Source organism: Falco biarmicus, chromosome 5 (genome assembly GCF_023638135.1).
Source record: "Falco biarmicus isolate bFalBia1 chromosome 5, bFalBia1.pri, whole genome shotgun sequence".
NCBI classification, from domain to species: Eukaryota; Metazoa; Chordata; class Aves; order Falconiformes; family Falconidae; genus Falco; species Falco biarmicus.
The window spans coordinates 68,745,475-68,771,966 of NC_079292.1; the positions used below are offsets into that span (position 1 = coordinate 68,745,475).

The 26,492-nt window shown below is 48.5% G+C and overlaps 2 protein-coding genes across 3 annotated transcripts in view; one reads left to right on the forward strand and one right to left on the reverse strand.

Annotated features, from left to right (window-relative positions):
* CACNA2D4 (calcium voltage-gated channel auxiliary subunit alpha2delta 4) overlaps nucleotides 1-26,492 on the reverse strand; it is a 131,302-nt gene that overhangs the window by 24,084 nt on the left and 80,726 nt on the right. Inside the window, exons 27-28 of the mRNA XM_056338976.1 lie at nucleotides 1,373-1,434; nucleotides 210-224 (exon numbers count right to left, since the gene is read on the reverse strand). Of these exons, the coding sequence (XP_056194951.1) occupies nucleotides 210-224; nucleotides 1,373-1,434 (77 nt within the window). The remainder of the gene's footprint in view (nucleotides 1-209; nucleotides 225-1,372; nucleotides 1,435-26,492) is intronic.
* On the forward strand, nucleotides 5,438-25,601 carry LRTM2 (leucine rich repeats and transmembrane domains 2). Of its 2 annotated transcripts, XM_056338980.1 has the most exons (6): nucleotides 5,438-6,395; nucleotides 15,166-15,331; nucleotides 17,038-17,168; nucleotides 18,609-18,770; nucleotides 22,510-23,100; nucleotides 24,907-25,601. In XM_056338980.1, the coding sequence occupies exons 4-6, from the start codon at nucleotides 18,704-18,706 to the stop codon at nucleotides 25,359-25,361; spliced, it is 1,113 nt and encodes a 370-aa protein (XP_056194955.1). In that variant the 5' UTR covers nucleotides 5,438-6,395; nucleotides 15,166-15,331; nucleotides 17,038-17,168; nucleotides 18,609-18,703; the 3' UTR covers nucleotides 25,362-25,601. The 2 variants fall into 2 exon arrangements, with proteins under 2 accessions (XP_056194955.1, XP_056194956.1); XM_056338981.1 differs by lacking the exon at nucleotides 15,166-15,331.

Here is a 26,492-nt window from a genome sequence, read left to right on the forward strand (position 1 = left end):
GCTGCAACCCAGAGCGCTTTCAGCTTTGCCAAAGACACTTAATTACTGTGAAGACAAACACAGCCTACAACAGGCTTGGACTGCCTCCAGTGACTACAGACAAGGGACAGTGCCTATAATATGCTGGCACACAAGTGACACAATTACGAAGCTGAGCTGTGGCAAGGCATGCCAGGATGCCTCCCCATCCTCAGCTTTTGTCTACTTACATCAGTGTCATTGGGCTGGGAGATGGGAGGCACAGTATGGACATCCAGAGTGGCACAGCATGCGGTAAAGCAGGAGAGAGAGAGAGAACAAAAATCTGTTAGTCATTCCTGTCAAATGGTGGTCATATCCTGCGAAACTGTACGCAGGCTTTTTTCATACCAGCACCTCCAGGGCTGTGGCTTGCAGGCACCTGGCACGCAGGCCTCCTTTCAGCTTCTTTAATGAGGCTTCCCAGTTTCACTTAACACACATGCTCAGGCTTTGTTTCTGTGAGAACTGCCCGAGTATGGCCCTCAGGAGATTTTTTTTCAAAATGAAGCGTGCTCTGCTGATGCTTCAAGATGTGCTCACGTGCTTTGCAGAAGTCTTTTTAGCTCAGGTTAGGTTTATGTGATCTCCCACCTGCGAGGATGCTCTTGCCACCACAGCCAATTTTGGGATTTTCTGTTCCCTGTGTGGGCTCGCCTCCTGCCCTCCTATCTTCCCTGTCATCCCAGTCTGATGACAGTTCCCCCTCCTGACAGCAGAGAGCTGCTTCTGCTGTGTGCTGCTTCGGTCCTGTCAGTCTCACCTCCCCTGAAAGCAAAGCCTGGGGGGAAAGCCCCTGGGTGGTAAGGGAAAGGTGTTTCACTTTTCCTGCCTCCCAGGCTGGGGGGGGGCTGTTTTAATTATTCCATTTCTCTCAGTCCAGCAAGAGTGTCCAAAATTAGGACAATGCTGAAAGCTTATCCCTGGAGCAAATGATTTTTGTTTTGGCAAGCTGATAGCGTTTTGTTACCATCATCACAATGCTAAGAGAGGACAGTAGATTTTTTTTCCATGTGCCCAAAATTGCAGATTTCCATGAGGCTTCTGAAAGGCTGAATGAGCACAAACATATTTCCACAATTAGATGTGTCATATGCAGTAGAGTTAATGCCAGGCCAGGATGCTGACACTGTCAACACGGCATTTGTAGAACAGACTCAGGGCTCACATGGCATTAGTGCCGTCAAAGGATTACAGAAATGTGTGACTTCAAACTAATCTACTTCACAGACCTTTTAATATGAATTTCACAAAAGCCTTCCTCAAAATGCCATGGGATGTGATGTAATATAGCATCGACCTAGCTGACAAAGAGCATTAAATTGTCTCTCTGAACAATTGCTGATGCTCCTACCTGTTGCATGGCCATCCAAAACTTGCGTTGGAGCAACTCCAGCTTAATTTGCACACCCACAGCTATGGGAAACAAAAAGGGGGGGGAGATGAAAAGAGGAATGTGCAAGAGAGAGAAAGACAAACACAAGTTAGGAAAGGAGGAGTAAATATTCGCCTGAAGTGATGGGATGGAAATCACAATTGCAACCTGTTTCCAAGTGTGAACGATAAGCATAGGGGGATCAAAGCTGAGTCAGACTGCCAAGTGAGAGTCAGAGGTTTAACAAGGTAGAGGAAAAGAGGACACTGACTGCAATGAGGTACTGACACCTCCCTCCCATTAAATACCATGGAGCTACAAACAAATTAACAAACCAAACAAACAGACAACCTCCCCTAGAATACCACAAAAAAACCCCTCAGGAGATCGAGCATGTGAGCTTTCATCTTTGTCTTTTGTGGATTTGCCTGGCCAGGGAGGATGTTTCTGATCACCCCAGCCTCAACTCCTGCACCACACACCATCAATCAGAAATAAAGTAGGCCAGTGCAAGGAAGGGATTTATTCGAAAACCTACTTGTCTCAAGGGGAGACAACAGTGATTTAGATTGCTCCTAAGCCACTACAAAAGCACAAAAATATCAATGCGCTTGATGGAAAAGTGTCGATTAGAAGTAGCGCTTCGTTACCTAGTCCTAGCCTAGTGCACGCTGGGCTAAGCAAATGTGCATGTGTGTGTGTGTTTCTTAATGAAGTGCGTCCTAATTTCTTGGCTTAATTTCTCTTCTATTCCCAGCATCATGTTCCTGAAGTAAGGCATAGCTCCACAGGAGAAGAAATAGTGCAGGGTCTCCCCGACAGAATAACCTGGCTGTCCCTGGGTAGGTTGCCTACAAGCACACATAATAACCAGTGCGGTCGTGCGCAGCCTGGCACAGTGATAGGGAACAACAGGGCTGTATGTCAACTAGTTGAATCCAAGAGCTCTGCAGGAATTACAGCCTCAAGCAGGACCTTGAAATAGAATATAAAGTGCAAGCGAGAGAGAAAAAGTATAGAGAGGAAGTACAGAGAGGGAGAGTTTGAGCCTTTTTTCATAACCACCAGTATCAGGTGGATGAAGTGTTGCTGTTCCTACAGATTTCCTCTGAATTAGCAGGAGCTTCAAAGGGGGGAACAGATCCTTTAAATCTGAATCATGCCATGTGGGTGCTTTTAAGTTAACAGTATGATCTGATGCTCTAATTCAGATGGGTATGAATTAAAACCGGAGTATGCAATGGTATATTTTCTTTCAGCATGTACAGAGACCCTGGCATCTGGCATCAGCTCTGCCTTTTACACCAGTGTCTGTGTCACATTCCCAGTGCTGGTGTATCTTACAAAATCCCATTCACAGGCACACTTCTTACCCATCTTTCCCTGCTGTAGATTGAATCTCACTGCCTGTACACGGGGGAAAGGAATGATTTTGCAGAGCTGCCTTGCCCTAAGCCTCGAAGAACACAAACCAGACCAGACAAAGAATGCAAACAAAGGAGGAAGGACAGGGCTGAGTCCAGCCCGGGTGAAGATTCATAAGCTTCAGTGGGGCTATCGCAGGCATGTTTTGGCTCGGTGCCCCTGCTGACAAATCGGCAGTCCATGACAGAAGGCAAACAGTGCTGTTGCTGCTGAGTCCAATGAAGCCCACGCATCCGATTCGGTATGTAGCTTTAAATAAATTCATCATTATCCTTTGAAACCATCTCAAGAAAGAGTTATTTCCCTTATCACGGCAGATCACATCAATGGGACTGAGCATTACCAAGGACATAGTTTTTATGAGACTTGAAGAGGAGTTGATACCTACATAACTAACCTTGCAATGCAGAGACTTACTCCATGGCTCATGTTTGTGCCAGTGGGAACATCTAGCTTCAAATTGTTCTTTGAAAGGAGCTTAGCCCCTGGTTGTGAATCCTTGCCTCTGCCCAGGAGGCATGAGTAGCATGTACTGAACTTGGACAGAATTGCCTGCAACATGAAGAAGGAGAGTACCTGGGGGCTTGCACCGGTGGCCAGTGGCAGAGACAGAAAGCAGTCTCCCATTCTCTTTTTTCCTCTCTCCACCCTGCTCACAGCCATGTCTAGCCCGTCTGTGCCATCCATCAGCAAGCTTCTTCCTTTGGATCAATCTTTGCACCCCTAACTTCTCTGCAGGGCTTGTGCTTACTCACCTTCTCTGAACTAGCCCTTTCTTTCCTTCCCAGTGGTCCAACAATTTGCCCATTTTGCTGATGAATAAATCAGGCAAATTTATAATATGGATTTATAATCTACAGAATTGTGTGCCCATCCAGTGAGCACAGCTCTCCACATCACAGCGCAGTCTGAAGAGATCATTGAAAGCAAAGCTGGAGGCTATTCTGTATTGCAGTCAGGTTTGTCTGTCTGGATGGCACCTATCACAGGGAACCATACTTAGCAGGATTGCTCCATGCCAGTCAGTGTGGATTGGCAGCTCCTGGCAAGAACTGTGAGAAACTTCCACACATTCAGGTGACCTGATGAAGACATGGGAGCTGAGGGAGAAACAGGCCACAATCACCCTTCCAGTGCTACTAACAAATAGTCACCTGGGTGCCTTCAGGCTGTTGGTAAGGTCGGGGAGAAAAGAGGAAAGCAGTGATTCAGTCTGAGGTAAGGATGATGCTACAAGCTCAGGTGAGAGGGAGAAAACTGGAGTAAACCCCTGTCTGCTTGTTCCAAAGTATACTGATCGTTAACGAGCCTTTTTGCTCTGGTGGTAAAGAGTGTGCTGCAGGAGTGGGAAGATCTGAGGTCCATGAAACAATGAGTGGCCCTGGCATGCAGCACAACAACCGTAGAGTCCTCAGAGAGATCATGGCTAATAGTTTTACTCCTACTCATGTGCAAACAACCTGTGTAACTGTAGCATCCCAGCAATGAAATAGAACATAAGGTCAAGCAATGCTGCACACCTTGTATAGTTAGATGTTGCTTCACAATGCTGATGAGCTACCCAGACCTGTGCACACCTTCCCACCAGCAGCACTCTGCCTGCAAAGCCAAGCAGTGCCTGCTGCATGGCTGCAGCTGGCTTTCTCAGTCACATGCTGCCATTCACTGTGGAGAAACAAGTCTTCCCCTCCACCTGTTCATCCCTCCGTTGAGCATGTCTGCCTCATTAGCTCATCCTCTGCTTGTCTCGCTTTCGGTCTGCCTTCCCTGGCTTCTTTCTTTGATTATCCATATGCTGTTCTCAGAAGGAGCTTTCCCCAAGATTTAATTTATGGGCCCGCTGCACAACAAAAAAGCATAACAAAGTCTCAAGATTACATCCTATAGAGTGCTAACCAAGATTTACCTTGCCATTCACAACCTGTTTGCATGGCAGCTGGTCCAATGGTTAAATAAAACTCATGATTCAAATGGAAGAAGGTGCCAGAGCAGCAGAGCAGCTCTGCCCATACTGTCCTTTTGCATTCCTCATTCCCTGTTTCTGAAATACTCTCATTTTCCCTTCTTGAGCCAGCAGCCAAGCTGGCACACTCAGATTTCTACTTGAAGTCCCCTAAAAATTTTACTTAAAAAACAACTTCCAGGCAAATGAAAGTGAACAAAAAGCCCAAACCAAGGGCAGCCTGCTTATGACACTGGACCTGACAAAAGAGGCAGTTCAAGTGCATCAGCAAAAGAGTGATTCTCGCAAACCCGAGCTACCAAGGTCCTCAGCAAGCTAGCGGAAGGCAAGGAAGGGGTCTGATTTGGGGGAGGGGGGCAGGTTGCAGGAGCCCATGGGAGAGCACAGAGGAAAGCCTGACAGCGGCAGCGGGCTGGATCTGGGTGCTCACCACACACCTGTACTGGCAGGCTGTGTCAGGGAGGGCAGGGCACGCCTCTGTCACTGCATGGATGTAACTGCACCCGACACTTGTGCTGGACATACGGCTGAGCACGCTCCCCCCGCCGCACACTGAATTCAGTGGGTGCAAACACTCCTCTCTTCCACCCATTCCCCTCATCCCATCTACCCCCTACCAGCACTCCTAAAGTTTTCCCGGAACCCCCAAGGAAACAGACACCGGCTTGTGCTGCATTCAAGCAAGGAAGCATTACAGCAGCCTGTGTGCTCAGCTGGTGGGGATGCCCACTGTGGCCGGGCAGGATGCGGCCAGCCTGCGGGGGCACCTCCCCCCGCTGCCTCAGGAGCACCAGTGGAAAGGAGCTGCCTTGCTCCCAAGCCCCTTGCTTTCTTCCCCGCTGCCTCCACTTTGCTGCAGCCACTCACCTCACCCCTATACAAAACCCAGGGCTCTTCCTTTCTCCTCCTCGCGCCTGCCTCTCCGGCTTTATTGTCATCAGCCATACCAGGCAGGGGAGAGATGGAGGGAGGGGAGGAGGTGTTTGGCTCAGTGCCTCCTGTCATAACCTGTGCCTGACCAATCTGCCTCCCGAGGGGCTGTGAGGAGCTCCCCCCGCTCTGGCATCTCCTCACCCCTCCTTGAGCCCTTCAGCTCCCGGCACCAGAGAGGGATGGTGGCAAGGGGGAGAGGAGGGAGAGAGAAGGACTAACAGAAACTGCCCTTTCTCCAGGATGGGTTAAGAAAAATGAAAACCTCCTGAGCTCTGTCCTCTGGGTGTTTCGGAGCAGATCTTGCCTGCCTGACGGGGTGACTCCTCTGCACTGTCTGTGCGCGCTCCTGTGCGTGTGCTGCTGCCATCGCAGATGTACCCCCAGCTGTCACTTCGCTGCGCGCAGTCGCTCCCTCTCCCGCCTCTCTCTCTCTTTCCCTCTCCCTCTATTTATTATTTACGGAGGATTATAGTCCCTTTCCCACGCTGCCATCTCACTGCACGGCTCCTCTGCCCTGCACACAGGGCAAGCGGCTGGCTAAGAGGGGCTCCTGCCAGCTAGGGTCCACCAAGAGCCCAGCTGGCAACGGAGGGACTTTCTGCTGGATTTGTTTTGGGATTGTACTGGGTTTGCTGGAAGAGCTGCTGTTCTCACAGGAGGGTCCATCCCAGCCCGAGAGAGGTAAGTAAAGACTTCTCTCTTTTGTATTTTCCCCACTCCCCAGCTATGCAAGACCAGTGGAGCTGCCCCCCAGGAACCGGCTTCCCCAGGGAGGAAAGCGGGGGTCAGGGGCTGCACCGCCTGCCAGACAGCACAGTGCAGGAGTCCTGGCTGTGCGAGGCTGACGGGCAGCGATCTTCCCAATAAGGCAGAATGACAGCCCTGCCGCAGAGGCTGCTGGTACTGGTTCCAGTCCAGTTTCAGTGTGGGCAGTTGGGAGCAGCTTCTCCCAGCTGTGAATGGCACCAGCATTTTTCACTGCAGCACAGGCAGCTCAGGTGCAGCTTTGAGGCTAAGTGCTCGCTGCTGTGGTCACTGGGTACCGGCCAGCTCCTGGGGAGCTGTGGCTCTTGTCCCCTCCTTGGTGCCATGAGAAGGGCCAGCATGCGAGGTGCCACTCACCCGACCTGTGGTGGCTTTGCTGGGTATCAATTTGGTCTTAGCTGTCTTAAAGAACAACCTAAAATGGAGAAGCGAGGACCAAAATTGAGCAGGTCCAGCACTCAATACACCGCTTTAGTACGCCCCCCATATATATGTGTAAGAATGTGTGCGTGTGTGCGTGCACATGCATGTACAATTTCACACACAAAGCTCACGGACACGACCACAGGACATTAAGCAAAGGATGCCATATCACAAGTAGAGCCAAAAATAAGTCCCAAGTTGCTTCCAGCATCCTTGCAGGCTGAGCCTGCGATTTCTGAACTTTTGGGCAGAAGGCACAGGGCTGAGGGTGGGGGTAAAATGCAGCACAGAGAAACTTCCTCACCTTTTCTGCCTCTGCCTGGGGGGAAAGGGGGAGAACGAGGTCCCGAATGAGCTGATGTGAAGTCCCCTATGGATAGGGGTATATATGTAAGTGTTAGTGTGTATTTCTGTGTGCGCGCATATGTACGTGTATGCATATATACACATGCACAGACATGTGCACACATACATCCCACACAGGGCATTCTGCTCCCCCCTTCTCCCTCTGCTTGTCCAGTTTCTTACTGCCACTGCATCTCATGCTAATTAAGAGAGACATGTAAAATCAGAGCTCTCCTGGACTGGGGAGAGAGGATGCTTGGAGCTGTTGCTCCAACCAGGTCACGACCGAGCCAGGGCCCAGGACTGCCGTGTGGACTGTCAGGTAGCCTGAATGTGCCACATCCAGTGCATCCCTGATAGCAACAGTAACGCGCAGGGTACAGCACTGCTCTGCTGCTGGTGCCTGATCTGCCACCCAAGGATGGAGGGAGAAACTCAGATCTCATTTTGGAAAGGGCTGGAACAGCTGCTATTGCAGGGTTTAAAGAAGGAAACCCTTAAGAGACAGAGGGACGCTTAAGGGCACACAGGGACTTGTCACGAAGCAGGGGACATTTCTAGCAGTGAGGAGGAGGGGGTGCCTTCCAGAATTGCAGACCATTTTTCTTCTGAGCTTTGTTGCTCAGGTCTGTTGGGGGGCGGGGTGTATGTGGATCTTCCTCTAACTGCTGTGGGCAAACAACATTTGCAAGGGAATTATTCTACATGAGTGAAAGGCTTGGGGGAGTTGACTCCCTGTCAGACATCTGTGCAGTCTCTGTTAGTGTATCTTGCCCACTTGGAGGAATTATGGTAAATCTTGAGCAAAGAGGCTGTTTGTAAAGAGAAAGGGGGGAAGCCTTCTTATGTAATTTTTATACCAGATCATAGCTTCACCCTTGCCTCCAGCAAAGTGAATGCCACACGCCAGCAAGGTGCACTGCCCATTCAGGTACAAACTACTCTGGCTTGCTGCCCTTCCTCTGGCTTTTCTAAGCCTGATGCAGAAAGGATTTTCTAGGCTTTTCAGCACCACAAAAGTCTGATGAAGGCAGACCTGCATCTCGGTGCAGCAGGGAGGGCCAGTAGCAGCACAGGGTCATGAGGATACCTGGGCCGGAGCATCCAGAGAGCAGCACAGGCTGGAACAGGATGGGTAAAGCCTCAAGCCTGCAGGAGAGCATTACTGGGCAGTTCTTCAGTGACTCTTCAGCACTTGCCTGTTGCTGATTCAAAAGAGACCAAACAGTTTCCTTCACTTGCCATGTATGGTTACAAGCATCTGCTTACAGTGCTTGACATCTATCCCAGCTCTGGGTGGCTCAAGCCATCATTCAAGTGGCCATACTGGGACACTCCTGCCAGCTAGGTAATGCTCCAGAGTAGCACACAATGAAACACACTCCAGTTCTCAGTGGAAAGGAGCTGGAACTGGAGTCCTGGGCTGTTTTTGTCCCTACTGCATCAAAATACCTTGTAACACATATCTTATTCCTGCCATGGCTGTACCAAAATGCTGGCTCACAAACATGCTTTGTGTGGCTGAGGGTTTCCTAATAGCAAGATGCGTTTCTTCCCATAAACCAGTTCAATTCCAGGCTGGAGAGATGGAAATAAAAGTTGCTTCATTTGCGAGGGGTGGGATTATGTGAAATACAGTTTTATTCACATTGCAAAACCAAACAGTTGAAAGTTAGGAAACGCTGGGATCGGGGGCAGCGTGCCATCTGCACCAGGTTGCAGTCCTGACTGGTAGGATCACATGCTGTATTTTCATAAGCTGCCCCATTCAGGGCACTGGCTACACAGTGCTCAGGGAGTGAAGCAGGGGGCTATTATTTTTTTTGGTACTGCAAAGTGTGTGCCTGTTTTATTTGTTTACTGCCTGACATCTAAGCCCTGCAGGCAATACATCATTATTCATTGTCTTGTGGTGTTCTGAAGATGTTTGCTGCTATAGTTGCCTTGTAGGTGATGATAGAGAATTTATGCTCCTGATGAGGCAAGACAGACTGGTTATTTTTCTTGCTTTTGAAGGGAAAAGAGACTTCCCTTTTAGTCGCATGGGGAAAGCACGGCAGGTGCAGAACCAGAGCTTGGGGCCTCTTGGCTCTCGGTGGCATTGAGTCCTCGAGACTGTACTAGTTTGCTGGCTAAGCTGCCAGCATTTTGGAAAACAGCTGTGAGTGCTCAGCATTTCTGCAAAATGGCCTCTAGGGTCTCATGTTGGGCACCCGCAAAATTAGGAATGTACAGACTGCGGCCACCTGCCAAAACTGTGGTTTAATATTTAACGCTGACCATATAAAAATAGTCTTATTTATTACAACATCCTCATTGTCAGCTTGAGTATCATGTGTCATTTGCATTGAGTATTGGGCAGGGTCCTGTGAAAAAAAAGAAATAGCACTTGCTCAGGTAAGCAAAGGCTGTGTTATCATGTGTACGTGCAAGTGGTTGAATTAAGGTTGTGCAGGTATTAACTCACATTTAAGTGCTTGGCTTTGCAAGCCAAATGGCATAATTTATCACAGGGCAACTTTTCAAAAAAACCAAAAATGACACTTGGTTCTTTTTTATGAATGGGAAAGCAAGAGAATTTCTGTTAATTTTACATTGCAACGCCCCACACCTGTCACGGGGAGGACTAAGACTTAAGTTTACAGCAGGGCCATACAAGTCCAAACTTCACGACTGCAAGCAAAGGATATTACTTTGAAGCCAGGCCCTGCTACCATGCTCCTCCTCATTCCAAGGAGGCTGGGAAGTTAGGAAGCTTGATTCCCCATGGACCATGCTCTCACATGAGGAATATAAAAGTAGGACCACATCCTGAGTCTGGAGACAACCTGTTAGAGGCCACTTGACTTAGCACTCATCACTTGGGCTGTCTTTCCACTCCTGGTGAGGCTCTCTGCTGCTGGTGCTCCCCAAAGCAGGGTGTGCTGCTGCTGCAATTCTGCTGCAATGTATCTGTATGGGGGCAGAGGGGCTGAAGGTTGGGCCCTGCTCTCCACACCACTCACTTTTAGTGATTTTGATGGGATGTGAATGTTGCCATGAATGTATCTCTTCTGTGCCTGCAAACCCTCCAGAAAACTAAAGTAAAATTTGAAGACCTTCCTCAGCCTTAGCAAGCTCTGTAGAGTGGGGCTGTGATCTGTGTGCTAACCCAGATGCATCCAAGGATCCTGGCTGGAGCTCTGGGTTGTGAGAGCTGTCACCACATCTTGTTGAGCTATGGGCAATGTTCCCAGCTTATAAAGTGTGTAAGTGTGTCCCAGAGATCCTCAGGCATCACTGGAGCTGCAGGCAGCAGTCTGGACCCCATGCAGTTCATGTGGACTTTGCAGGGATGCCCCTCTTGGATGCTCTGGGAAGGTGATAGGGGGGTGACGGGAGCAGAATTAGAGTTCCAAGGTCTCTCTAAGAGGCAGCACCACCGACCTCATGCCACAGTGGCCACCAAGTGAAACAGATCTATGCAAGTCACTAAGGCAGAACAAGGTCTCCTTCAGAGTTCATTATAAATGCACCATGTATGAACAATGAGAGTCAGCCCTTCCTTGGGAGGTTTGCCAGGAGCCGTGTGCACGCTGGGTCACCAATCCCCTTACGATAAGAGCAGAGAGGATTTTTACTGCTGGCATCTTGTGCTCTGCCCCACTGCTGTGGACACATGGATGGTCCCTGCCCCTGTGGACATGCCCAGGGCACAGGCTTGTGAGGTGAGACAGTAGTGAAGTTCTTCCCTTGTCCCACCGTGTTTTCTACCTTCTTTCTCTCCTGCTCCAACTGCCAAAGTGGCAAGCCCCTACCCTTGCAGCCAGTGGTCTCATTCTGAGAGGCTGGCAGCCAGGAAAGCACAGCCAAGGTGCTGGGTGAGGAAGAGGAGGAGGGACTCTCTCACGCAGCAGCTTAGGTGGCAGCAGTTTTCTATCACAATGGCTTCTCCACCAGAGGCAAAAGTAACAAGAGTCAAGTACGAGGAAAGCTAGTGAGCTTGGGGTTCCAGCATATTTCAGAACACAGACTACGAAAAAAGGCAAAGCCACTTCTTGGGCTAACAAACACATGAATGATGGCAAACAAGCAGGTGTGGGACATTTTGTGTGCACAGGATCACCCAGGCTTGCAGAAGTTCACCTGATTCTAGGAATAAGGAAGCACAAGGAGAAAGGCTTATGGCTGAAGTGCCTTGGCCCCTGTAAGATATAACAGGGGCTTCTTGGTATTAATCTGGAAGCCCCTTGAGTTGGCAGTTCAGCTGTACTGTTTGATAGACATCTGGCTTAGCATTCCAGGGACAGACCTGTGAACTGAGATCCTACACTGATAAAAAACCTTACATTTTCCTATCTTGCTGCTAAACTGATGCCCCTCCATTGACTACTCTGTGCGTGTAAATGTATCTCTCATCTCAGACAGGCTGGCACCTTCCCTCTTATGGATCTGCCGCATCTTTTGCCCCCAGTAAGTGACCCACGGAAGGCACTGGGTCATCTCAAAATTTCTGAGCCCTTATAGAATCTTTCACAAATACATACCCTCCTTCTTCAATACTATCCAAATAAAACCAAGAAAGACAATACTTTGGGACTGAGAGCACCATTTGACTAAGAATTGTGGAAAATACCTGTGTGTGGGGCGGGGAGTGGAACGAGGACCACAGAACCGGGATTCTCCCACCAAGCTGCCTTCTCTGCCTGGAGCCTCTCCCTGGGGTGTGCCACCCACCCACACCCCCAGGGTACACTCGCCAGGAAGGGGGAAGTGGCATTTTAAATGCCAGTGAGCTGAAGGATGCTCATGGAGTGTAAAGGAGGAACTGCAAGCAGAAGCCTGCCTCCCTCAGACCTGCTGGGTCAGGAGTGGCCGCAGTCCTGTCAAGGGACTGAGTGCAAGGATTAAGGGCTTGAGCTACTACTGACCATGGGATTAACCCCCGCAGGAAATTAAAGCTGTAGAGAAGGCTCTTCACTCCACAGCTGAGAGAAAAAGAAAAACTGGGATCTGGATTAGAACTGGCAGGGCTGGTGACAAGCCACCACCCACAGCCAACTGTTCCTGGCTGGATCAGAAAATGTTATCTCAGCCTTCATGTAGAACCCCCCTCCACATCTCACTCAGTTACCAATTTTTGCCAACAGTGTGAGAAGAACAAAAACATCACTCTGTGGCAAGAAAAAGAGAAGGAAACTGGGCAGCCAGCTCACGTGTCCCTCCTCTGAGCCTCTCTCCCACTCTCTCACCCGCTTCCCTTCTCAGCTGCCTCCGTTTTGCACGGAGGAAACATTCACGTGGTCTGTCGCGTTCAATAATACTCGGAGAAGATGCTGGCACACACATGGCTGGATTTCTTCCTGTCAACTGCCCCCTCAGCTCTCCTCCTCCTGCTGCTCTGGGCCTCCTCCATATGCCACACTCTTGCTGTGCTGGGACTTTCCTGTCACTCCTGTGTTGGATATCCCAGTCTCCCCACCTGCTTCCACAGCTTCCTAAGGAATCCCACTTCTCCACAGCAGCCTGGGTGTTTCCCATCAGTGTTACATGCCCTGGCTTCCCTTTGGATGTTTTGTGCTTTCTCAGAGGGTTTGATGAGGCCTGATGCCCTTGGTATTTCCAGCCCCTCCAACATCTCCCAGTCTCATTACTGTGCATTGGTCAGGGAGGCTTGGGATGCAAATAACGTTTCCTGGTTAAGGAACGGGATGAGGAATCAAGAAAACTGGCTCCTCTCCCGATTTTGCCACAGTCCTGTCAGGAAACACTGGGAAAGCCCGGCCAAAACTCCTTTATTCTGTCTAACTTTGATAAGCCCTACAAATCATTTCTGCAGGACAGGAGAGTATTTACAAGCCCAAGTGATCCAGTGCGAGCACTGCACTTGGCAGCTTTGAGAATCCTGAGTGGGGAACCAAGGTGGTCTCATGATGAAGTATCAAAAGCTAGGCAGCTGAAATTTCAGCCAGCAAAGCTCAGCAGCCATTTTTACCTGTAACATAGTTTACCCCTCCATAAAATGGGGATAAAGCTGATCTTTCTTGGAGGGGCTTCAGGAGGAAACATTTTTTAATGCAAATCACATTTGTGTTTCAGAGGTGCCTACACATTGTCATTCCAAAGATCAGAAGCTTTTTGACCTCTTCACATTCCAGAGAATAGGGCGAGGTTTTTATTCACACCAAGTCAGGAATGTGGCAGAGTCCTTTACAATACTGAGTGGGTTTTGCACACTTTCTACTTACTTTACTGCTTTCTGTATGAGATGTTCTGCCGAGCTGTGATTGATCACTGCAAGTCAGATGGCACCATTTCTTCTGCAGCTGGGTGTCTAGTATGAATTTAAAATATGCTTTCCATTGATTGTGACAGCACAACACTAATGAATCCTGAACACATGTGTTAATAAATCAGTAAGTGGTGGAAATGAAGCCCCCAGCTATTTAGCTTAGCAGCTCACTGGGGCAGTGATGCAGACCGTACGTTTCTACAGTGCTGCTGAGCCTGGCTGCCACCTCTGGGTGCTTTTCCAGTCCAAATAGAAAATAAATGAGGAACTGCTGCTGAGACAATGTGACTTCTTGTGGTCAATCATTTACAAGACTAAATCAGGTCTGTTGGGGGACTAAGAATGGGCATCATCTCCGTGCCATCTAAACCCACTTGTGGTACTGTCAGCAGCACGATTCCCCACTAGGACTCATCAGCCAGGTTACTTTATGAACTTGCAGCTGCTGTGGTCAGGCTACATGGGTGATGTGTTTCCTGCCCTCCCTGACTCTTGCCCCGCAAAGACTGATGAAGGACCATACATAGAACAACATGCTTTAGTCACTGGATGCTAGGGTGCCACTGCTCCCCTCTGTTATGGAGTGATGGTAATAAAAGAAGAACCTTAAAAGCAACAAGGAAAGGGGAGGCAAAAAAGATAATCTCCTTCAAGTGTCCTCCATTCCCTCCCTTACCTTCCTACTTTTCTGATAAAGGCTGAAGCAATTCAGCATTGGAAAGGGGAAAGGGACTTTGCCATCGCTCGTCAAGGAGAATGTGGGGGAGGGATGAATATCTGTGTGTATCTCCTGATAATTTATCCCTGGCATCTGTTGCAGCCTCTGCTACCTACCCTTTTGTAATATAGGTCACCCACAGGCCCTGCCAATGCTCATAAGCCAGGCTTTTAGCAGAGTCTGATCCCTGAGCCGTGATCCAAGGGTTAGTGCAAAGGACTAGGAAAGAGAATGACAGCCAGAAGTTGCTGGGCTCTGTTTCTGGCAGTGGCTCATTCTAGTTACACAGTCACCTGTCTCTCTAGCCTCAGTGTCCCCATCTGGAAAATGGGATAGTTTTATTTACCTACCTAGAGCAGAAGCACTACTGGCTATGACCTCAGCCTTACTTCTGGGGGTCATTAAACACAAAATAACATCACCTACAACTGTGGTTAAGAGCCATTCGTGGAGCAGATGAAAAGCTTTTGATAGAAGGTACCACAGAATTGGGGAGTGTTACTAAAACAGTATGCGGATGCAGTAAACTGAAACCCTCCCCACCCTCACAGCATGCTCCTTGGGACCCTACTCATGAAAGCTAAAGCTTTAGAGTGATACTGCAAACATTACTGGTGTCTGGGCAGGGAGAAGGGAAGCACAAAATGGATAGAAAGCCTACTGTAGCTTTTATGCCCTGGCAAGTGATGCAGAGTCATTACAATCTCCTGAGCATCCCCCCACAGCAGTAAAGTTCCCTGTTCAAGCTAATTAGGGGAATCCTCATTAGAGAGTCCTCTAGAGTCTGACAGCAGGCCAAATGTCCAAGTGGCACTTCAGCTCAGTGTATTTTTGGCCACTGAAGCCCATGGGCCAGAAATGGATGATTTCATTCTGTTGCTTTGAGCTGAAACTAAAAAAGTTGTCTTTTACTGTCCTATATCAAACAGCAAGAAGAAAAGGCCATCACCAGCCCCACAGGCTACTCTGTTCATTTCTCCTGAATCTGGAAAAGGGATTCAACTCCAGGCACATGGAAGAAAGCTCTGGACACTGTGTCCCATGGATCACAGGGCATTCGGCTGACATCTTGCTCCAGGGAGAAGGAACCATCTAGTAAGCCCAGAAGAAAGCCTGGTTTGTGGAGCCCTTGGGTGACTTCAGAGAGTTCAAAGCTCCAGCAATGCTGATCAGCCTTGAGCCCCCAAACCCAGGCAATGCCATGCTAGTTCAGAATTGACAGCATGGTGCCTCTCCTCTTGCACTGGGGGCATATGGGGACACTCTTAGGTCTGACAGAGTCCTTGCTGCTGGAGAAGTCCCTGGCTGTCAGGCTGAAAACAGCCAGACTGATTCGGTGGTGCTCTGGAGAGCCTTGAGGTGTGGGCAGGTGCTAGTTGCCCCAGGACTACGGGGTTCCCAGTGCCGTGTTGGCAGTGAGCACAGCTGGCCTGGTGCTCTGTAGAGCAGAAGGCGTCTCTTGGGCCACAGTGAAACAGCTAATTAAGTCAGAATTCAAGACAAGTCAGAGAAAACCTTTAAAAAAGACACTCTCAAAAATCCTTTCTGCCTCCTTGCTGTCTCTTGGCTGCAGAATATTAATCACTAAAGGTCTAACATTCATGGGCAATAGATGCGTGGGAGAAACTGGGTTTTTCTGGTTCCTTGGAATTAAAATTTCTCCATAAACATACTCCCTCATGGTATAAATGCAGCAGCTCATTGCCCCTTGCACTTCAGCAGTCAGGAACCTATTCCAAATCCACTGCTCTGCCACCTGAGCATATGTTATACTTGGAGAAGCAGGCAATTTTGTGCAAGACATGGATGTTGATAAATATGGGTTACAGAAGAGTCCCTGGTACATGTGCAAGCGCAGCTCTGTGCACATATTTGTAAATGTGAGCTAGATTGGCAACTACATCTGCATACGTACATGAAGATATCCACTTTTAAGTCTTAGAAACGTGTATAAGTGCATGAAGGGTGGCTGCTATCTATGGGGCAGGGAGTGGTGTGTTTATGTGACATGCTTTTAAAATAACCTTGGGTTTATCAAGGCGCCTCCATCTTTGTGCATGTTGCAGCACAGGAGACAGCACTAAAGCCTGAACAGGTGTTAATCACTATGCACTGTAATAAATTCTAAACATAGGGAAAGGGCTTATTTATACATGGCTGCTCCTCCCACCCTGCACTCTGTACTTGATTCTTGGTGCTGCCTGAGAGAAAGAGGCGCCCGTGAGGTACCAGAAACGAATGCAAAAGCTAGACTTGCCCTGCCAGAGCAGAAGGAGCTAGGGGTAGAAACCCTGACCTCGTCACCGTCCTCACACCCGGGTATGCTGGTCCTGCTCTCAGCCCCCAACTGTTGCCTGGGGATGGCGTGGCTGAATTGCACAGAGCAGTGAGCAGGTTGGGGGACACAAGCCCATGGCCTGAGAGGGGGCCTGGGCTGAGGGGTGATCGCAGAGGGAACCCGTATCACGAAGCACCCAAGGAAGCTGGTTTGGTTTTTTTCTTTTTAAAAAAAAGCTTAGCCCCCCTGACTGGAGCTGAGCCAGCTGATACAGATGGGGTGTTACAAAACAGAGCCAAAAGGCAAGAACACAAGGAACAGAGCTATCTATAACCCTGACAAAGTTAGATGGAGTGAAGGTGGGGAAAAGGGAAAGAGAGCGTGGCAGGCAGCCCCTGATACTGAGAGCAAGGACGCGATTGTTCGGCAATGGGATTTGGAGCTGATTGACTCCCGCTATCCAGCAGGCAGATAAGGCTCTGTGGCTGTCAGCTTAACTCTGCCGTTTATTCCTGTGCTGTAGGGAGTTAAATAGAGCACACGGAAAGCCTGCTGCCGGGGAGTGAAAGTCAAGGAGGGAGAGGGAAGGAAGAGGCTGTAATCGGGCACTGCCCAGGGAGTCGGGTGGAAGAGGCTGTGGGCAGAGACCTCCAGGTAAGTGCTTGCGAGTTTTCATCCTCCTTGTCAGTACTGAAAGCTGGGGACAGGAGACTTCAGGGGGTGGCATTTAGGATTGAGGCATTGATATGGGGGATGCTGGAAGTGTCCTCAGTCAGGGCAAGTGCAAGCACTGAATGGGGACAGCTATGGGTTGCAGCTTCTCCTTCACCAGGGACTGCAGGGTAAGGGCTCCAGCTTGTTTTGGGGAGTGAGGGGTTGCAGTGGGTGAAGGTTGGATTGGTTTTGGTGCCGTGAGAGGTATTCATCTATTTGGTGCATTGGCATTTGGGTAAATGATCTAAATAGCCTTGCAAAATGTACTAGTCCAGGCACTGAACCTGCTCATCTCTTTCATTGAGATGCTACTTTAAATATTTCCTGGTGGTTTACATTCCCATATAAAACAAATCAGTCATGGGAGCCTGGGGGAGGGGAAGCAGCTGGCACGTGTGTGGGGAGAGTGTCCTGGTGGGAGTGCAGCGCCCAGCTAAAATAATGGCCGTGGATGTTGTCAGAGCCCCTCAGAAGAGATGGAGGATGGTTTATTTCTGTACCCTGGTTGAAATGTGTCCATTTACTTGCCTCCGTGACTGCGGTGGCACGTCAGAGAGCAAGCAGGAGACAGGAGGGTCTGTGGTGTTTCCCCTTTTTCTGCTTGCCTGTATCCAAATGGGAAGTGGGAGGGAAGTTGGAACCTGTTGTCAGTCACTTATTGTCAGGGGAGAGTTTATGGTCTTTGGGTTTCTAATTAGACTGAGCATTTTTCCTTCTTCTAATTAAGATGTAATTCCTCTCTTTTCAACACTCCCACTCAGTCTCCCCCGCCCCAGGTCCTCCCTTCTCCTCTGAGGCTTGCTCGCTCTTCAGCTCCTATAGTTGCTGCAGTGTGAAATCCCTGAGCTGAAGCCGTGCTCTGCTAAGCCCTGCTCTAGCCACCACATCCATTTTACCTTAAAAGAGAAAGGACGCACTGGTAGGGCAGGGAGAAGCAGCTTGGTAGCTGCTGGTGGCCAGAATTCAGTGAGCTTGAGCTGTGTGTCAGGGAGAGGATGCACAGGTGGTACCAGCCTGCGTGGAGGCAAAAGGGAATGAGCTGGAGCCTGCTGTCCTGGCAGGGTCACCTCAGCAATTCATCAGGTTAACCTTGAGCTGAGGCTAATGTAGCTACTGTAGCAGGCTACTCAAGCATAGGCTTGTCTCTTCAGCACTTGGGTGAATCAGGTCTTATTTCTGCACTGCGATGTTCAAAGCGAATTAACATTGTGCCTTTGTCGTGCTGCGCCTCTTGAAAAACCCTCCACCTCTCCTCCAAAACTAAGCTGGTGCAAGGCAAAACTCTAGTTGGGGAGGGCAAAGGACAACACTGAGCCCAGCCCTGTGTTCGGTGCCCCGGGAACAGAATCCCACTCGCTTTGCTCTGCTCTCCCCCTCCAGGATCTGGCAGGCAGGCTACAAGGTCATTCCTCCTCCCTTTGGGACCGTGTGCCAGGCTGGCTGGTGGATGTGAAGACACGCTGGAGAAGACAACAATGCTGCCTACAACTGCTGGCCACCAGTGGAGGAGCAGGTTCCTCATGAGATGGCAAGAGGCTTGTCGTAAGTAATGCCTACTCAGGTACTAAGTACAATGATCCTGTTTGTCAAGGGAGTGGAAAGAAAATAGGTCACATCAGGGTTAAGAATAGGGGAGAGGGACAGCTAAGAATGGAGATGTTTGAACTAATTCCTGATTCCTTTAGAGGCCAGGCTAGCTGGGAGGGAGAGCGAGACTCTAAAGCTGAAGATGGGCTTAAAGTGGGACAGCAAGTGATGATTGCTTCTGAATTCCAGTGGGCCTGGCAGGTGAGAAACAGCAAGACAGATACCACTGCACAAAGATTCACCCCAAACATTTCCCAGATTGGCATCCTGTAAGCTGCAGGCTCCTCTCCGTGGCAGGGGTTTATACATAGGTTGCTGAGCAAGGCTCCAGCCTTTCACAGCAGCAGTCATAACAGATCTTAGAAGGGATGCAGGATGCAAATGCAGAATTCTCCTACTGGGCATTGCCACATGTAGTGAAAATCAAGGAGTAAATAAAGACGATCTCTTTTAAATTAAATTGTAGAAGTTCAGCCTGTGCATCTTCCCAGTGGACTGGGGCATCTGCTACAGTATTCCTGAGTGCAGAGCAGAGACTGCTGGGGTGATGTGGGCTTCAGGGAATGTACCTGCACTTCAGAGAAGCATCTGGGGACTGCAGCAGAGGAAAGGGAGCACTTGGGAGAGTGTCCATAACTACTGCATGCCTTGGCACCAAGCAGGTCTGTGGCTTCCCATGTTCCTGTCCCCCTGATCCAATTTGGGGCTGCCACTATAAGAAGCTGGGGGAATTACTTCCTTCTCCAGAAAACAGGTATCTTTGTAATCGGAATCTTTGTAATCCATCCTCACAGACTATACTGCTGTATAAATTATTTATAATGAATGCTACTGAGTCTTGACTTAATCTGATATACCTGGCTCAGCTTTCTTCCACCTACTAGAGTCACCAAACACCCCACAAAGTAACTTCATCATCCCTTAACATAAAAACACATACTACCCATCCTTCTGTAGGGCTGCAAGACAGCTTCAAGTTCTGTCTACTGTTTCCCTGCCTCTCTTCCCTGTAGAGCTGCATCATAACCAGTGTGATGAATTCCTTGGCCTCAGCTCACATCCTACTGGATGCACCTCTTGTAGGGACTGGAAATGAAATCAGACCTTCTCCTCTGTACGATTTTAGTAAAATATTTTCAAGGGCATAAAGCAATATATGGGTAACAGGACATTTTTGGCACATCCTACGCTGCTGCAGAATTTTGGCATAGATCCAGTTCCTGAACATAACCACAGCCAGCTGCCTGGGACTTTGTTTATACCAGCCACTGCCAGCACACATACTGGTGGAACTCCACAGTGACCTAGTCAGGGCCGGTGGCTGGGTAGGCATTTTGAGAGATAAGCCCTGAACAGAATGCCACCTGTATAGCATTACACAGAGTCTGCTCTTGCCTTTCTTGGTGTACAATGCAGCTAAGTGTTATCATCACAGCTGTCAATCTATTATTAATACTGTACTTTTGTTAAGCATCCTGGAAAAGACAGGGTCACTCGAGTGACTCACAGCTTGCTCTCTTCCCCACTCTGGCTCCCATTCTTTTAATTCTCTCCCTACAACAAGAGCACGATGTATTCTGAATGGAATTAAATATCAGCCAGACAGACAGTACCTGCACTGCACCAGTCCACAGGCTATGATCTGCTTTCCCGGAAATCTCTGCTGTTGACCCCAACCTTTGCATGACAAGAGAGCACAGAGATTCTCAGGGTAAAGATCTCTCCTGTATTTCACCATAAGGATCCATAATTATCATTAAAGCAGCACACAGATTGGCACAGCCTGGGCTGATTTACACCTGAGATCCCATCTGTAGGACAGAAAAAAATTCTTGAAGGAATTGTTAAAGATGGATGGAATACAAAAGAGCAGGGACACTCCCTCTGAACACTTATCCCTTGGTCCTTAATGAAGTCACATAGCTTAGGATCCAAACTGTGTAGTTCTCCTTAGGCTACCAGTCCACAAACCTGCCAATTCTCACAAGGATTGCTGGGAACACAAAAAGGCCCTATGCAGGATGAAGGCATTTGAGTATGAAGGCAGCAATGCTGACAGAAGCCAAGCTGATATAAAAAAATGGGTTATGGGTTAGACTAAACTCTGGAGAGAGTGGTGTGAGGGAAGAGGGGAAGAGCATGGCTGACTGCAGAGCTGTTCCAGGCAGAGCTTTTCCAGAGCATGGGTCTCCACCAGCTCTTTCTCCTGTGGCAGTACTTTCACAATTAAGAAACAAAACACCTGCTTGTTGGTTCTTTGGAAAAAAGCAGGACAGAAGAACCTGGTTTCCAGTCCAGGAAAAAACAGTGAGACAATAAATGCATCCACCTTAGCTATAGCTCACCCCTAGAAAGACTCTACCAAGCCCAAGTGACTGCCTTCTCTGAAGAAAAGAAAGGGAAAGGACAGGCCATGACATACAAAGTTGCTTCATTTTTAGTCAAATGCTCAAACTTGTCACCTTAAAAAACAGTGAGGGAGCAGAATTTGCTTCCCACATTGAAGAAACTAATCTCAATTCCACAAAAGGAATTAAGATGAAGGATGCAAATGTTTTACATAGTCTGCTTAAACATAACTCCCACTTCTCTAATGACAGGAGGCACAAAGCTTACTTTCCAGTTGCTGGTACTTCTTTGTCACAGAAATGAGAGTTCTAAAAGCCACTGGCTCCCACTGGGCGTTGGTAACAAGTGCCTTGATGCCACTCACAAGATCTGGACCCATGTCTGGAATGGTGATCCACAACAGCTCTAAAAAATGCTGGTTTGTGGATTATCCAACTTTACCTTTGAGACACTGCAGGAGCAAGGGAGTATATGCTAACAGCTTTCCTAACATCGCTTTCTTCAACTACCAACCTGCAATTTTTATCCTCATCTTACTTGCTATGGGCAATTTTCTTCAGAGGAGATACTTGTGGGGCTATTGCTGTTGGATTTGGAGACAATTCTGAAAGCAATGGCAAGTACCAGGCGTTGAGTGGTTTAGGGTCTCATTGTTACTTTTTAACAGCTTTCTTGGTCATCCCTTTGTAATGTAATCTAATTCATAAAAAAGTCTCCTGCCACAAGGCCCATGCAACACACTGTGGGTACGGAAAGCAGATGATACCCTGATTTAAAGGCTAATCAGACCTGAGTCTAATCTATCACAAAGATTAGGATTCAAACTGCAGGAGCACCACTGAAATATAGGTTGTAGGTTGTTTTTTCATTTTTCTTTAACACTTTTCATTAACATGTCTATTTCTGAAAAAATAGAGCTTCTTAAATATATACCTGTCCCTCCTCTCTCAACCCTGACTGTTTAGAAAGACCTGTCCTTTACCAGAGGTGACACCTCCCACTGCTCTCTGCTCCATCCTCCTCTGACAGACTCCAGTGCTCTAGTATCTGGTGGCAAAGTCCTCTGGGATGCACTGTTCCAACTTCCTTGTGAAACTGGAAGGATATTTACTTGCTTGCTCATGAAGAAAACAGGCTAAGAAGAAAGCGATGCTGCCAGGGTGCAGGCCTGCAGTAAAGGGACGTAGCTGTAAGGAAGTTTGTTACACTGCAGGGCGTTGCAGCAGAGTCTCCTGCTCTGAGGGTCACATTGTAGCCATAGCTGTGCTCAAGGCAGAGATGGGTGAGGATGGGAAAGCACTGCTCTAATCCAGGTACTCTCTCTCCCCTGTTTTTTACCTACCAGTCCTTGGCTGTTGGCTGTCGCTATGCGCCGCTGAGTCCTTCTTTGCTTGTCCTTCCTCCTGCAAGTGTAACAGTGGCAACTTGGAAGTGGACTGTAGTGGCTTGGGCCTCTCTTCCATCCCCTCAGACATCCCCACAAACACCAGGACCTTCCTCTTTCTCAACAACAAACTCAGCATCCTGCCCGGAGCAGTGTTTTCCAACCTCTCTGCCCTACAGAGGCTGGATCTATCCAACAACTTCTTGGACCAGCTCCCTCAGAACATCTTCAGCGACCTGGGGAACCTCACAGAGCTCCAGCTGAGGAACAATAGCATCCGGGCCTTGGACAAGGACCTGCTACAACACACAGCTCTGCTGCGCCAGCTGGATCTCTCCATCAATGGCCTGGCCCAGATACCCTCGGGCATCTTTGATGACCTGCCTGCTCTCCGCTCCCTCTCTCTCAGGTCCAACCGCCTGCAGAGCCTGGACAGGGTGACCTTCGAACCGCTAACCAGCCTGCAGCAACTCCAGGTTGGGGATAACCCCTGGGAATGTGACTGCAATCTCCGAGACTTCAAGCACTGGATGGAGTGGTTCTCCTACAGAGGTAGGTGCTTGCGCAGCGGGAGCCAAGTGCAGAAGTACTGGTCTTCCATGGAAAGGCGAAGGCAGGCAGGGAAGAAACATGAGCAGATACCTCTGGCAGGTCAGGCTGACCTGAATGCCTGACCTTAGGTGTGAGGAGCATGAGGACCACGCTATGATGCTAAAAGACAAGTTTAGCTCCACCACACCTTCATATAGCAACACTGCCAGGCTGAGAAGTCCTCTGCAGCCCCAGATCTCCTATTTCCTTGTTTTGTTTCTAATCTGAAAGATTACTTCTTTTTTTTCTTAGGAAAGAACTCAAATAACACCAAAATTTTATGATTATGAGTTCCTCTCACCCTTTCTGCCTAAAGAGAAGAAATGCTTTTGATGCTTGAAAATAACCATCCAATTCTCTCTCTTAAGCCAGGAGAACTAAAAGCCAGACTTGGCTGTAAAGCATCAGGTTTGCTTTCAACAAAAGAAACATAGGAAACAGTGCCACTTAGGAAAATACTGAAACTAGTATTGGCAAGCCCAAACTAAAGTCCAAATTTACAAGCCAGGCCCCAAATCAAACTGGCTATAAAATCATCATTTCAAACCAAGCAGTTTTTGACAAGTTTGTATTTCCAGCTTTTCCCTGAAATATGGAAGGCTGGAAAGGTACATATCACTTAGCAGGAATGCCGACAGGATGACACGCTTTGAGGAGCTGAGACTCCAAGAAAGATGGCACATTTTACAGGAATGACGACTGAAGGCCTGACCTTCTGTCACTGGAGCCAATGAGTAGGAAAGGGTCTCAAATCATGCAGATAGCAACCGTCAGCTGTCACATCCCTGCTGATCACAGCCATGCCGCAAAGCGATTATCTGCGTCTATGGCTAGCTACACTGCAGTCTGAAATATGCATTTATGTGAGCAGAATCAAACAAGCATATGAGTGCCACTTTCCTCCTTTTTTTTTCTTTTTTTTTTGTTTTTTGGTTTTTTTTTTTTTTGTTTTTTTTTTCTTTTTTGACTTCCATATCACATAGTCTATGGAAAGCACATGGAGTTAATTTTGCTTTTATTTCCCCTTCCAAATAAATTGCCCTAACTTGCTCAAGCATTTGTTTCAACATCTGGCATTATCTTCAAAGAAGGGGGATGGATTTGTTGTTAGAAGATGGGACTGTGTGTCTTTTGCTGTTTTCAGAAGATAAAGCCTGGTCCTATCTTTTTGTTTAAATTTCTCCTTTTCTAAAACGGTTCTGCTGACACTTATATAACTCTCTAAACAGTATGAGGCTGACTTAATAGATGGTTTCCAAGGGCTTTCATGTCTTGGCCTCAAAGATGTCTATGCAGATACTATGCACCATGAGCTCTACTGTCAAATCCAACCTAGGCAGAAGCATACCAACCAGCTGCCGTGGTTGAAGCTGTTCCAGCTATAGAGGGCTAAGGCATGCAAAATGTCTCCAAGTTAGGCAAAACAATCATTTTAATGGATACTATGTGTGCTCCTTCTGCCTGATGCATGGAGGCACAGTCATTCCTCCTGCCCTCCACCTCTGACAAGCACTGAGGATCTGGCAGGCTCTCTTGAATACTCTCTCTTCTCAGCAATGCATTCACACAAGAAGGACTGGATTTTATGGCCCCAATGCTGTAATAAAGCAATTCCCCACTTGATAACCGTAATGCTGCTATGCCTAACTTCTATAGGGCAAAAATTTAGCAGAGTGAATGGAGTCATAGGAACTTATCCCACCTAAGGATCTAGCTCTGCTGTCAGGGTGAAACTGTGGTTCACTCCTATTATCTCTGTTGGGACAGGTGGGAAAATCGACCAGCTGGCATGCACCCTGCCCAAGGAGCTGAAAGGGAAGGATATGCGAATGGTGCCCATGGAGATGTTTAACTACTGCTCCCAGCTGGATGATGAGAACAGCTCTACAGTGCTGGACAATACCGGCCCACCCTGCACTAAAGGAAGCCCAACTCCTTCCAAATCTAAATCAGGACCAGAAACAGAAGTGGAGCCCAGTGTGGGATGCCCTCAGAAACAGCGATATAGGCCTGTGAGCGTGCGCCGGGCTATTGGCACTGTGATCATCGCAGGGGTGGTTTGCGGCATTGTTTGCATCATGATGGTGGTAGCAGCTGCTTACGGTTGCATCTATGCCTCCCTTATGGCCAAGTACCACCGGGAGCTAAAGAAAAGGCAGCCACTCATGGGTGACACAGAAGGTGAACATGAAGAACAAAAACAAATCTCTTCTGTGGCATGAAACTCTTCTAGGAAGGAAGGGACAGCAATGAACAGAGGTACCTGAGAGCAGTCAAGCATGGGGTCCTCCCAAAATACATCTTCCCAGACAGACAGACAGACTGTGCTATCGCTCCACTCACCCAAGTAGTGCAACATGCTTCTGGGGGGTCAGGGAATTTCTGTTCCCCTGCCCCAGCCCCATTTTGTGCCCTTTCACCCTTGGGCCCTCCCAGACAAATAAAGTAGAGTCAGACCTCGAGTGCTTGCTGTGCCTCATGCCCTTGCACAGAGCTTCCCTCGCATGCCTGCTGTGGAGGCAGCTGGCACCTTCTGGGAACCTGTGTCATCCTCTCAGCTTCAGTCCTGAGTCATCCTGTATCCTGTCAAGGGCTCTCTGCAAACAGAGAGCAGCTCTGTGAAAACTTATGTGAGGAGCAGGACATCGGAAGCGTCCATGCCTCACCGTTAGGGCCACTGCTGTTGTGTGACAGTAAGTTGCTGCCCATCTTACAAGTCAGTGCTGCCGAGAGCACATCAGAAGGGAGGGAAGGTCCCTAGGGGATGACAACAGTCAGGGGGAGATTTCCCTTCTCACTGTTAAAGGTGGAAAGATACCTGTATTACTCTAACACACTGTCAGGGAGCATAGTGTCCTTCTTTTTGCTCCTGGCCAAATCTGCAAGCTGACACACATCATCTGCTATAGGTTCACAAATACAAAGCTGTCCTGTACACACACACACTGACTCATTCTGATCCCAACACACACAGAGTCAGCCCCAGCTCCAGATATCCCACCTGAGCATGCACAGCCACACGTGCCCATATCAACCTGCCCTCTGCGTGCAGCCATGAATACATTCAGCCACTTTACCTTACTCTTATCATAACAGTGCATAGAACTTCCTGCTTCAGACAAAATACACGCGCCCTGCCACCGAGGAGCCAACAAAAACATCTCAGCCATAGTGCAGAGTCAGTGGAAACAGTCAGGAGAAGGTGGATAGAAGCAAAGTTATTAAGGTTACAGCATGAGTCTGGAAATAAGTACACAGCATGAAAAAAATAATGTGTGTTCTTGTTATCTATTTTATGTTTTCTATGATAAATGGAGAGGGTAAGGATATAAAGCTTCCCTTTGGAAATGTTT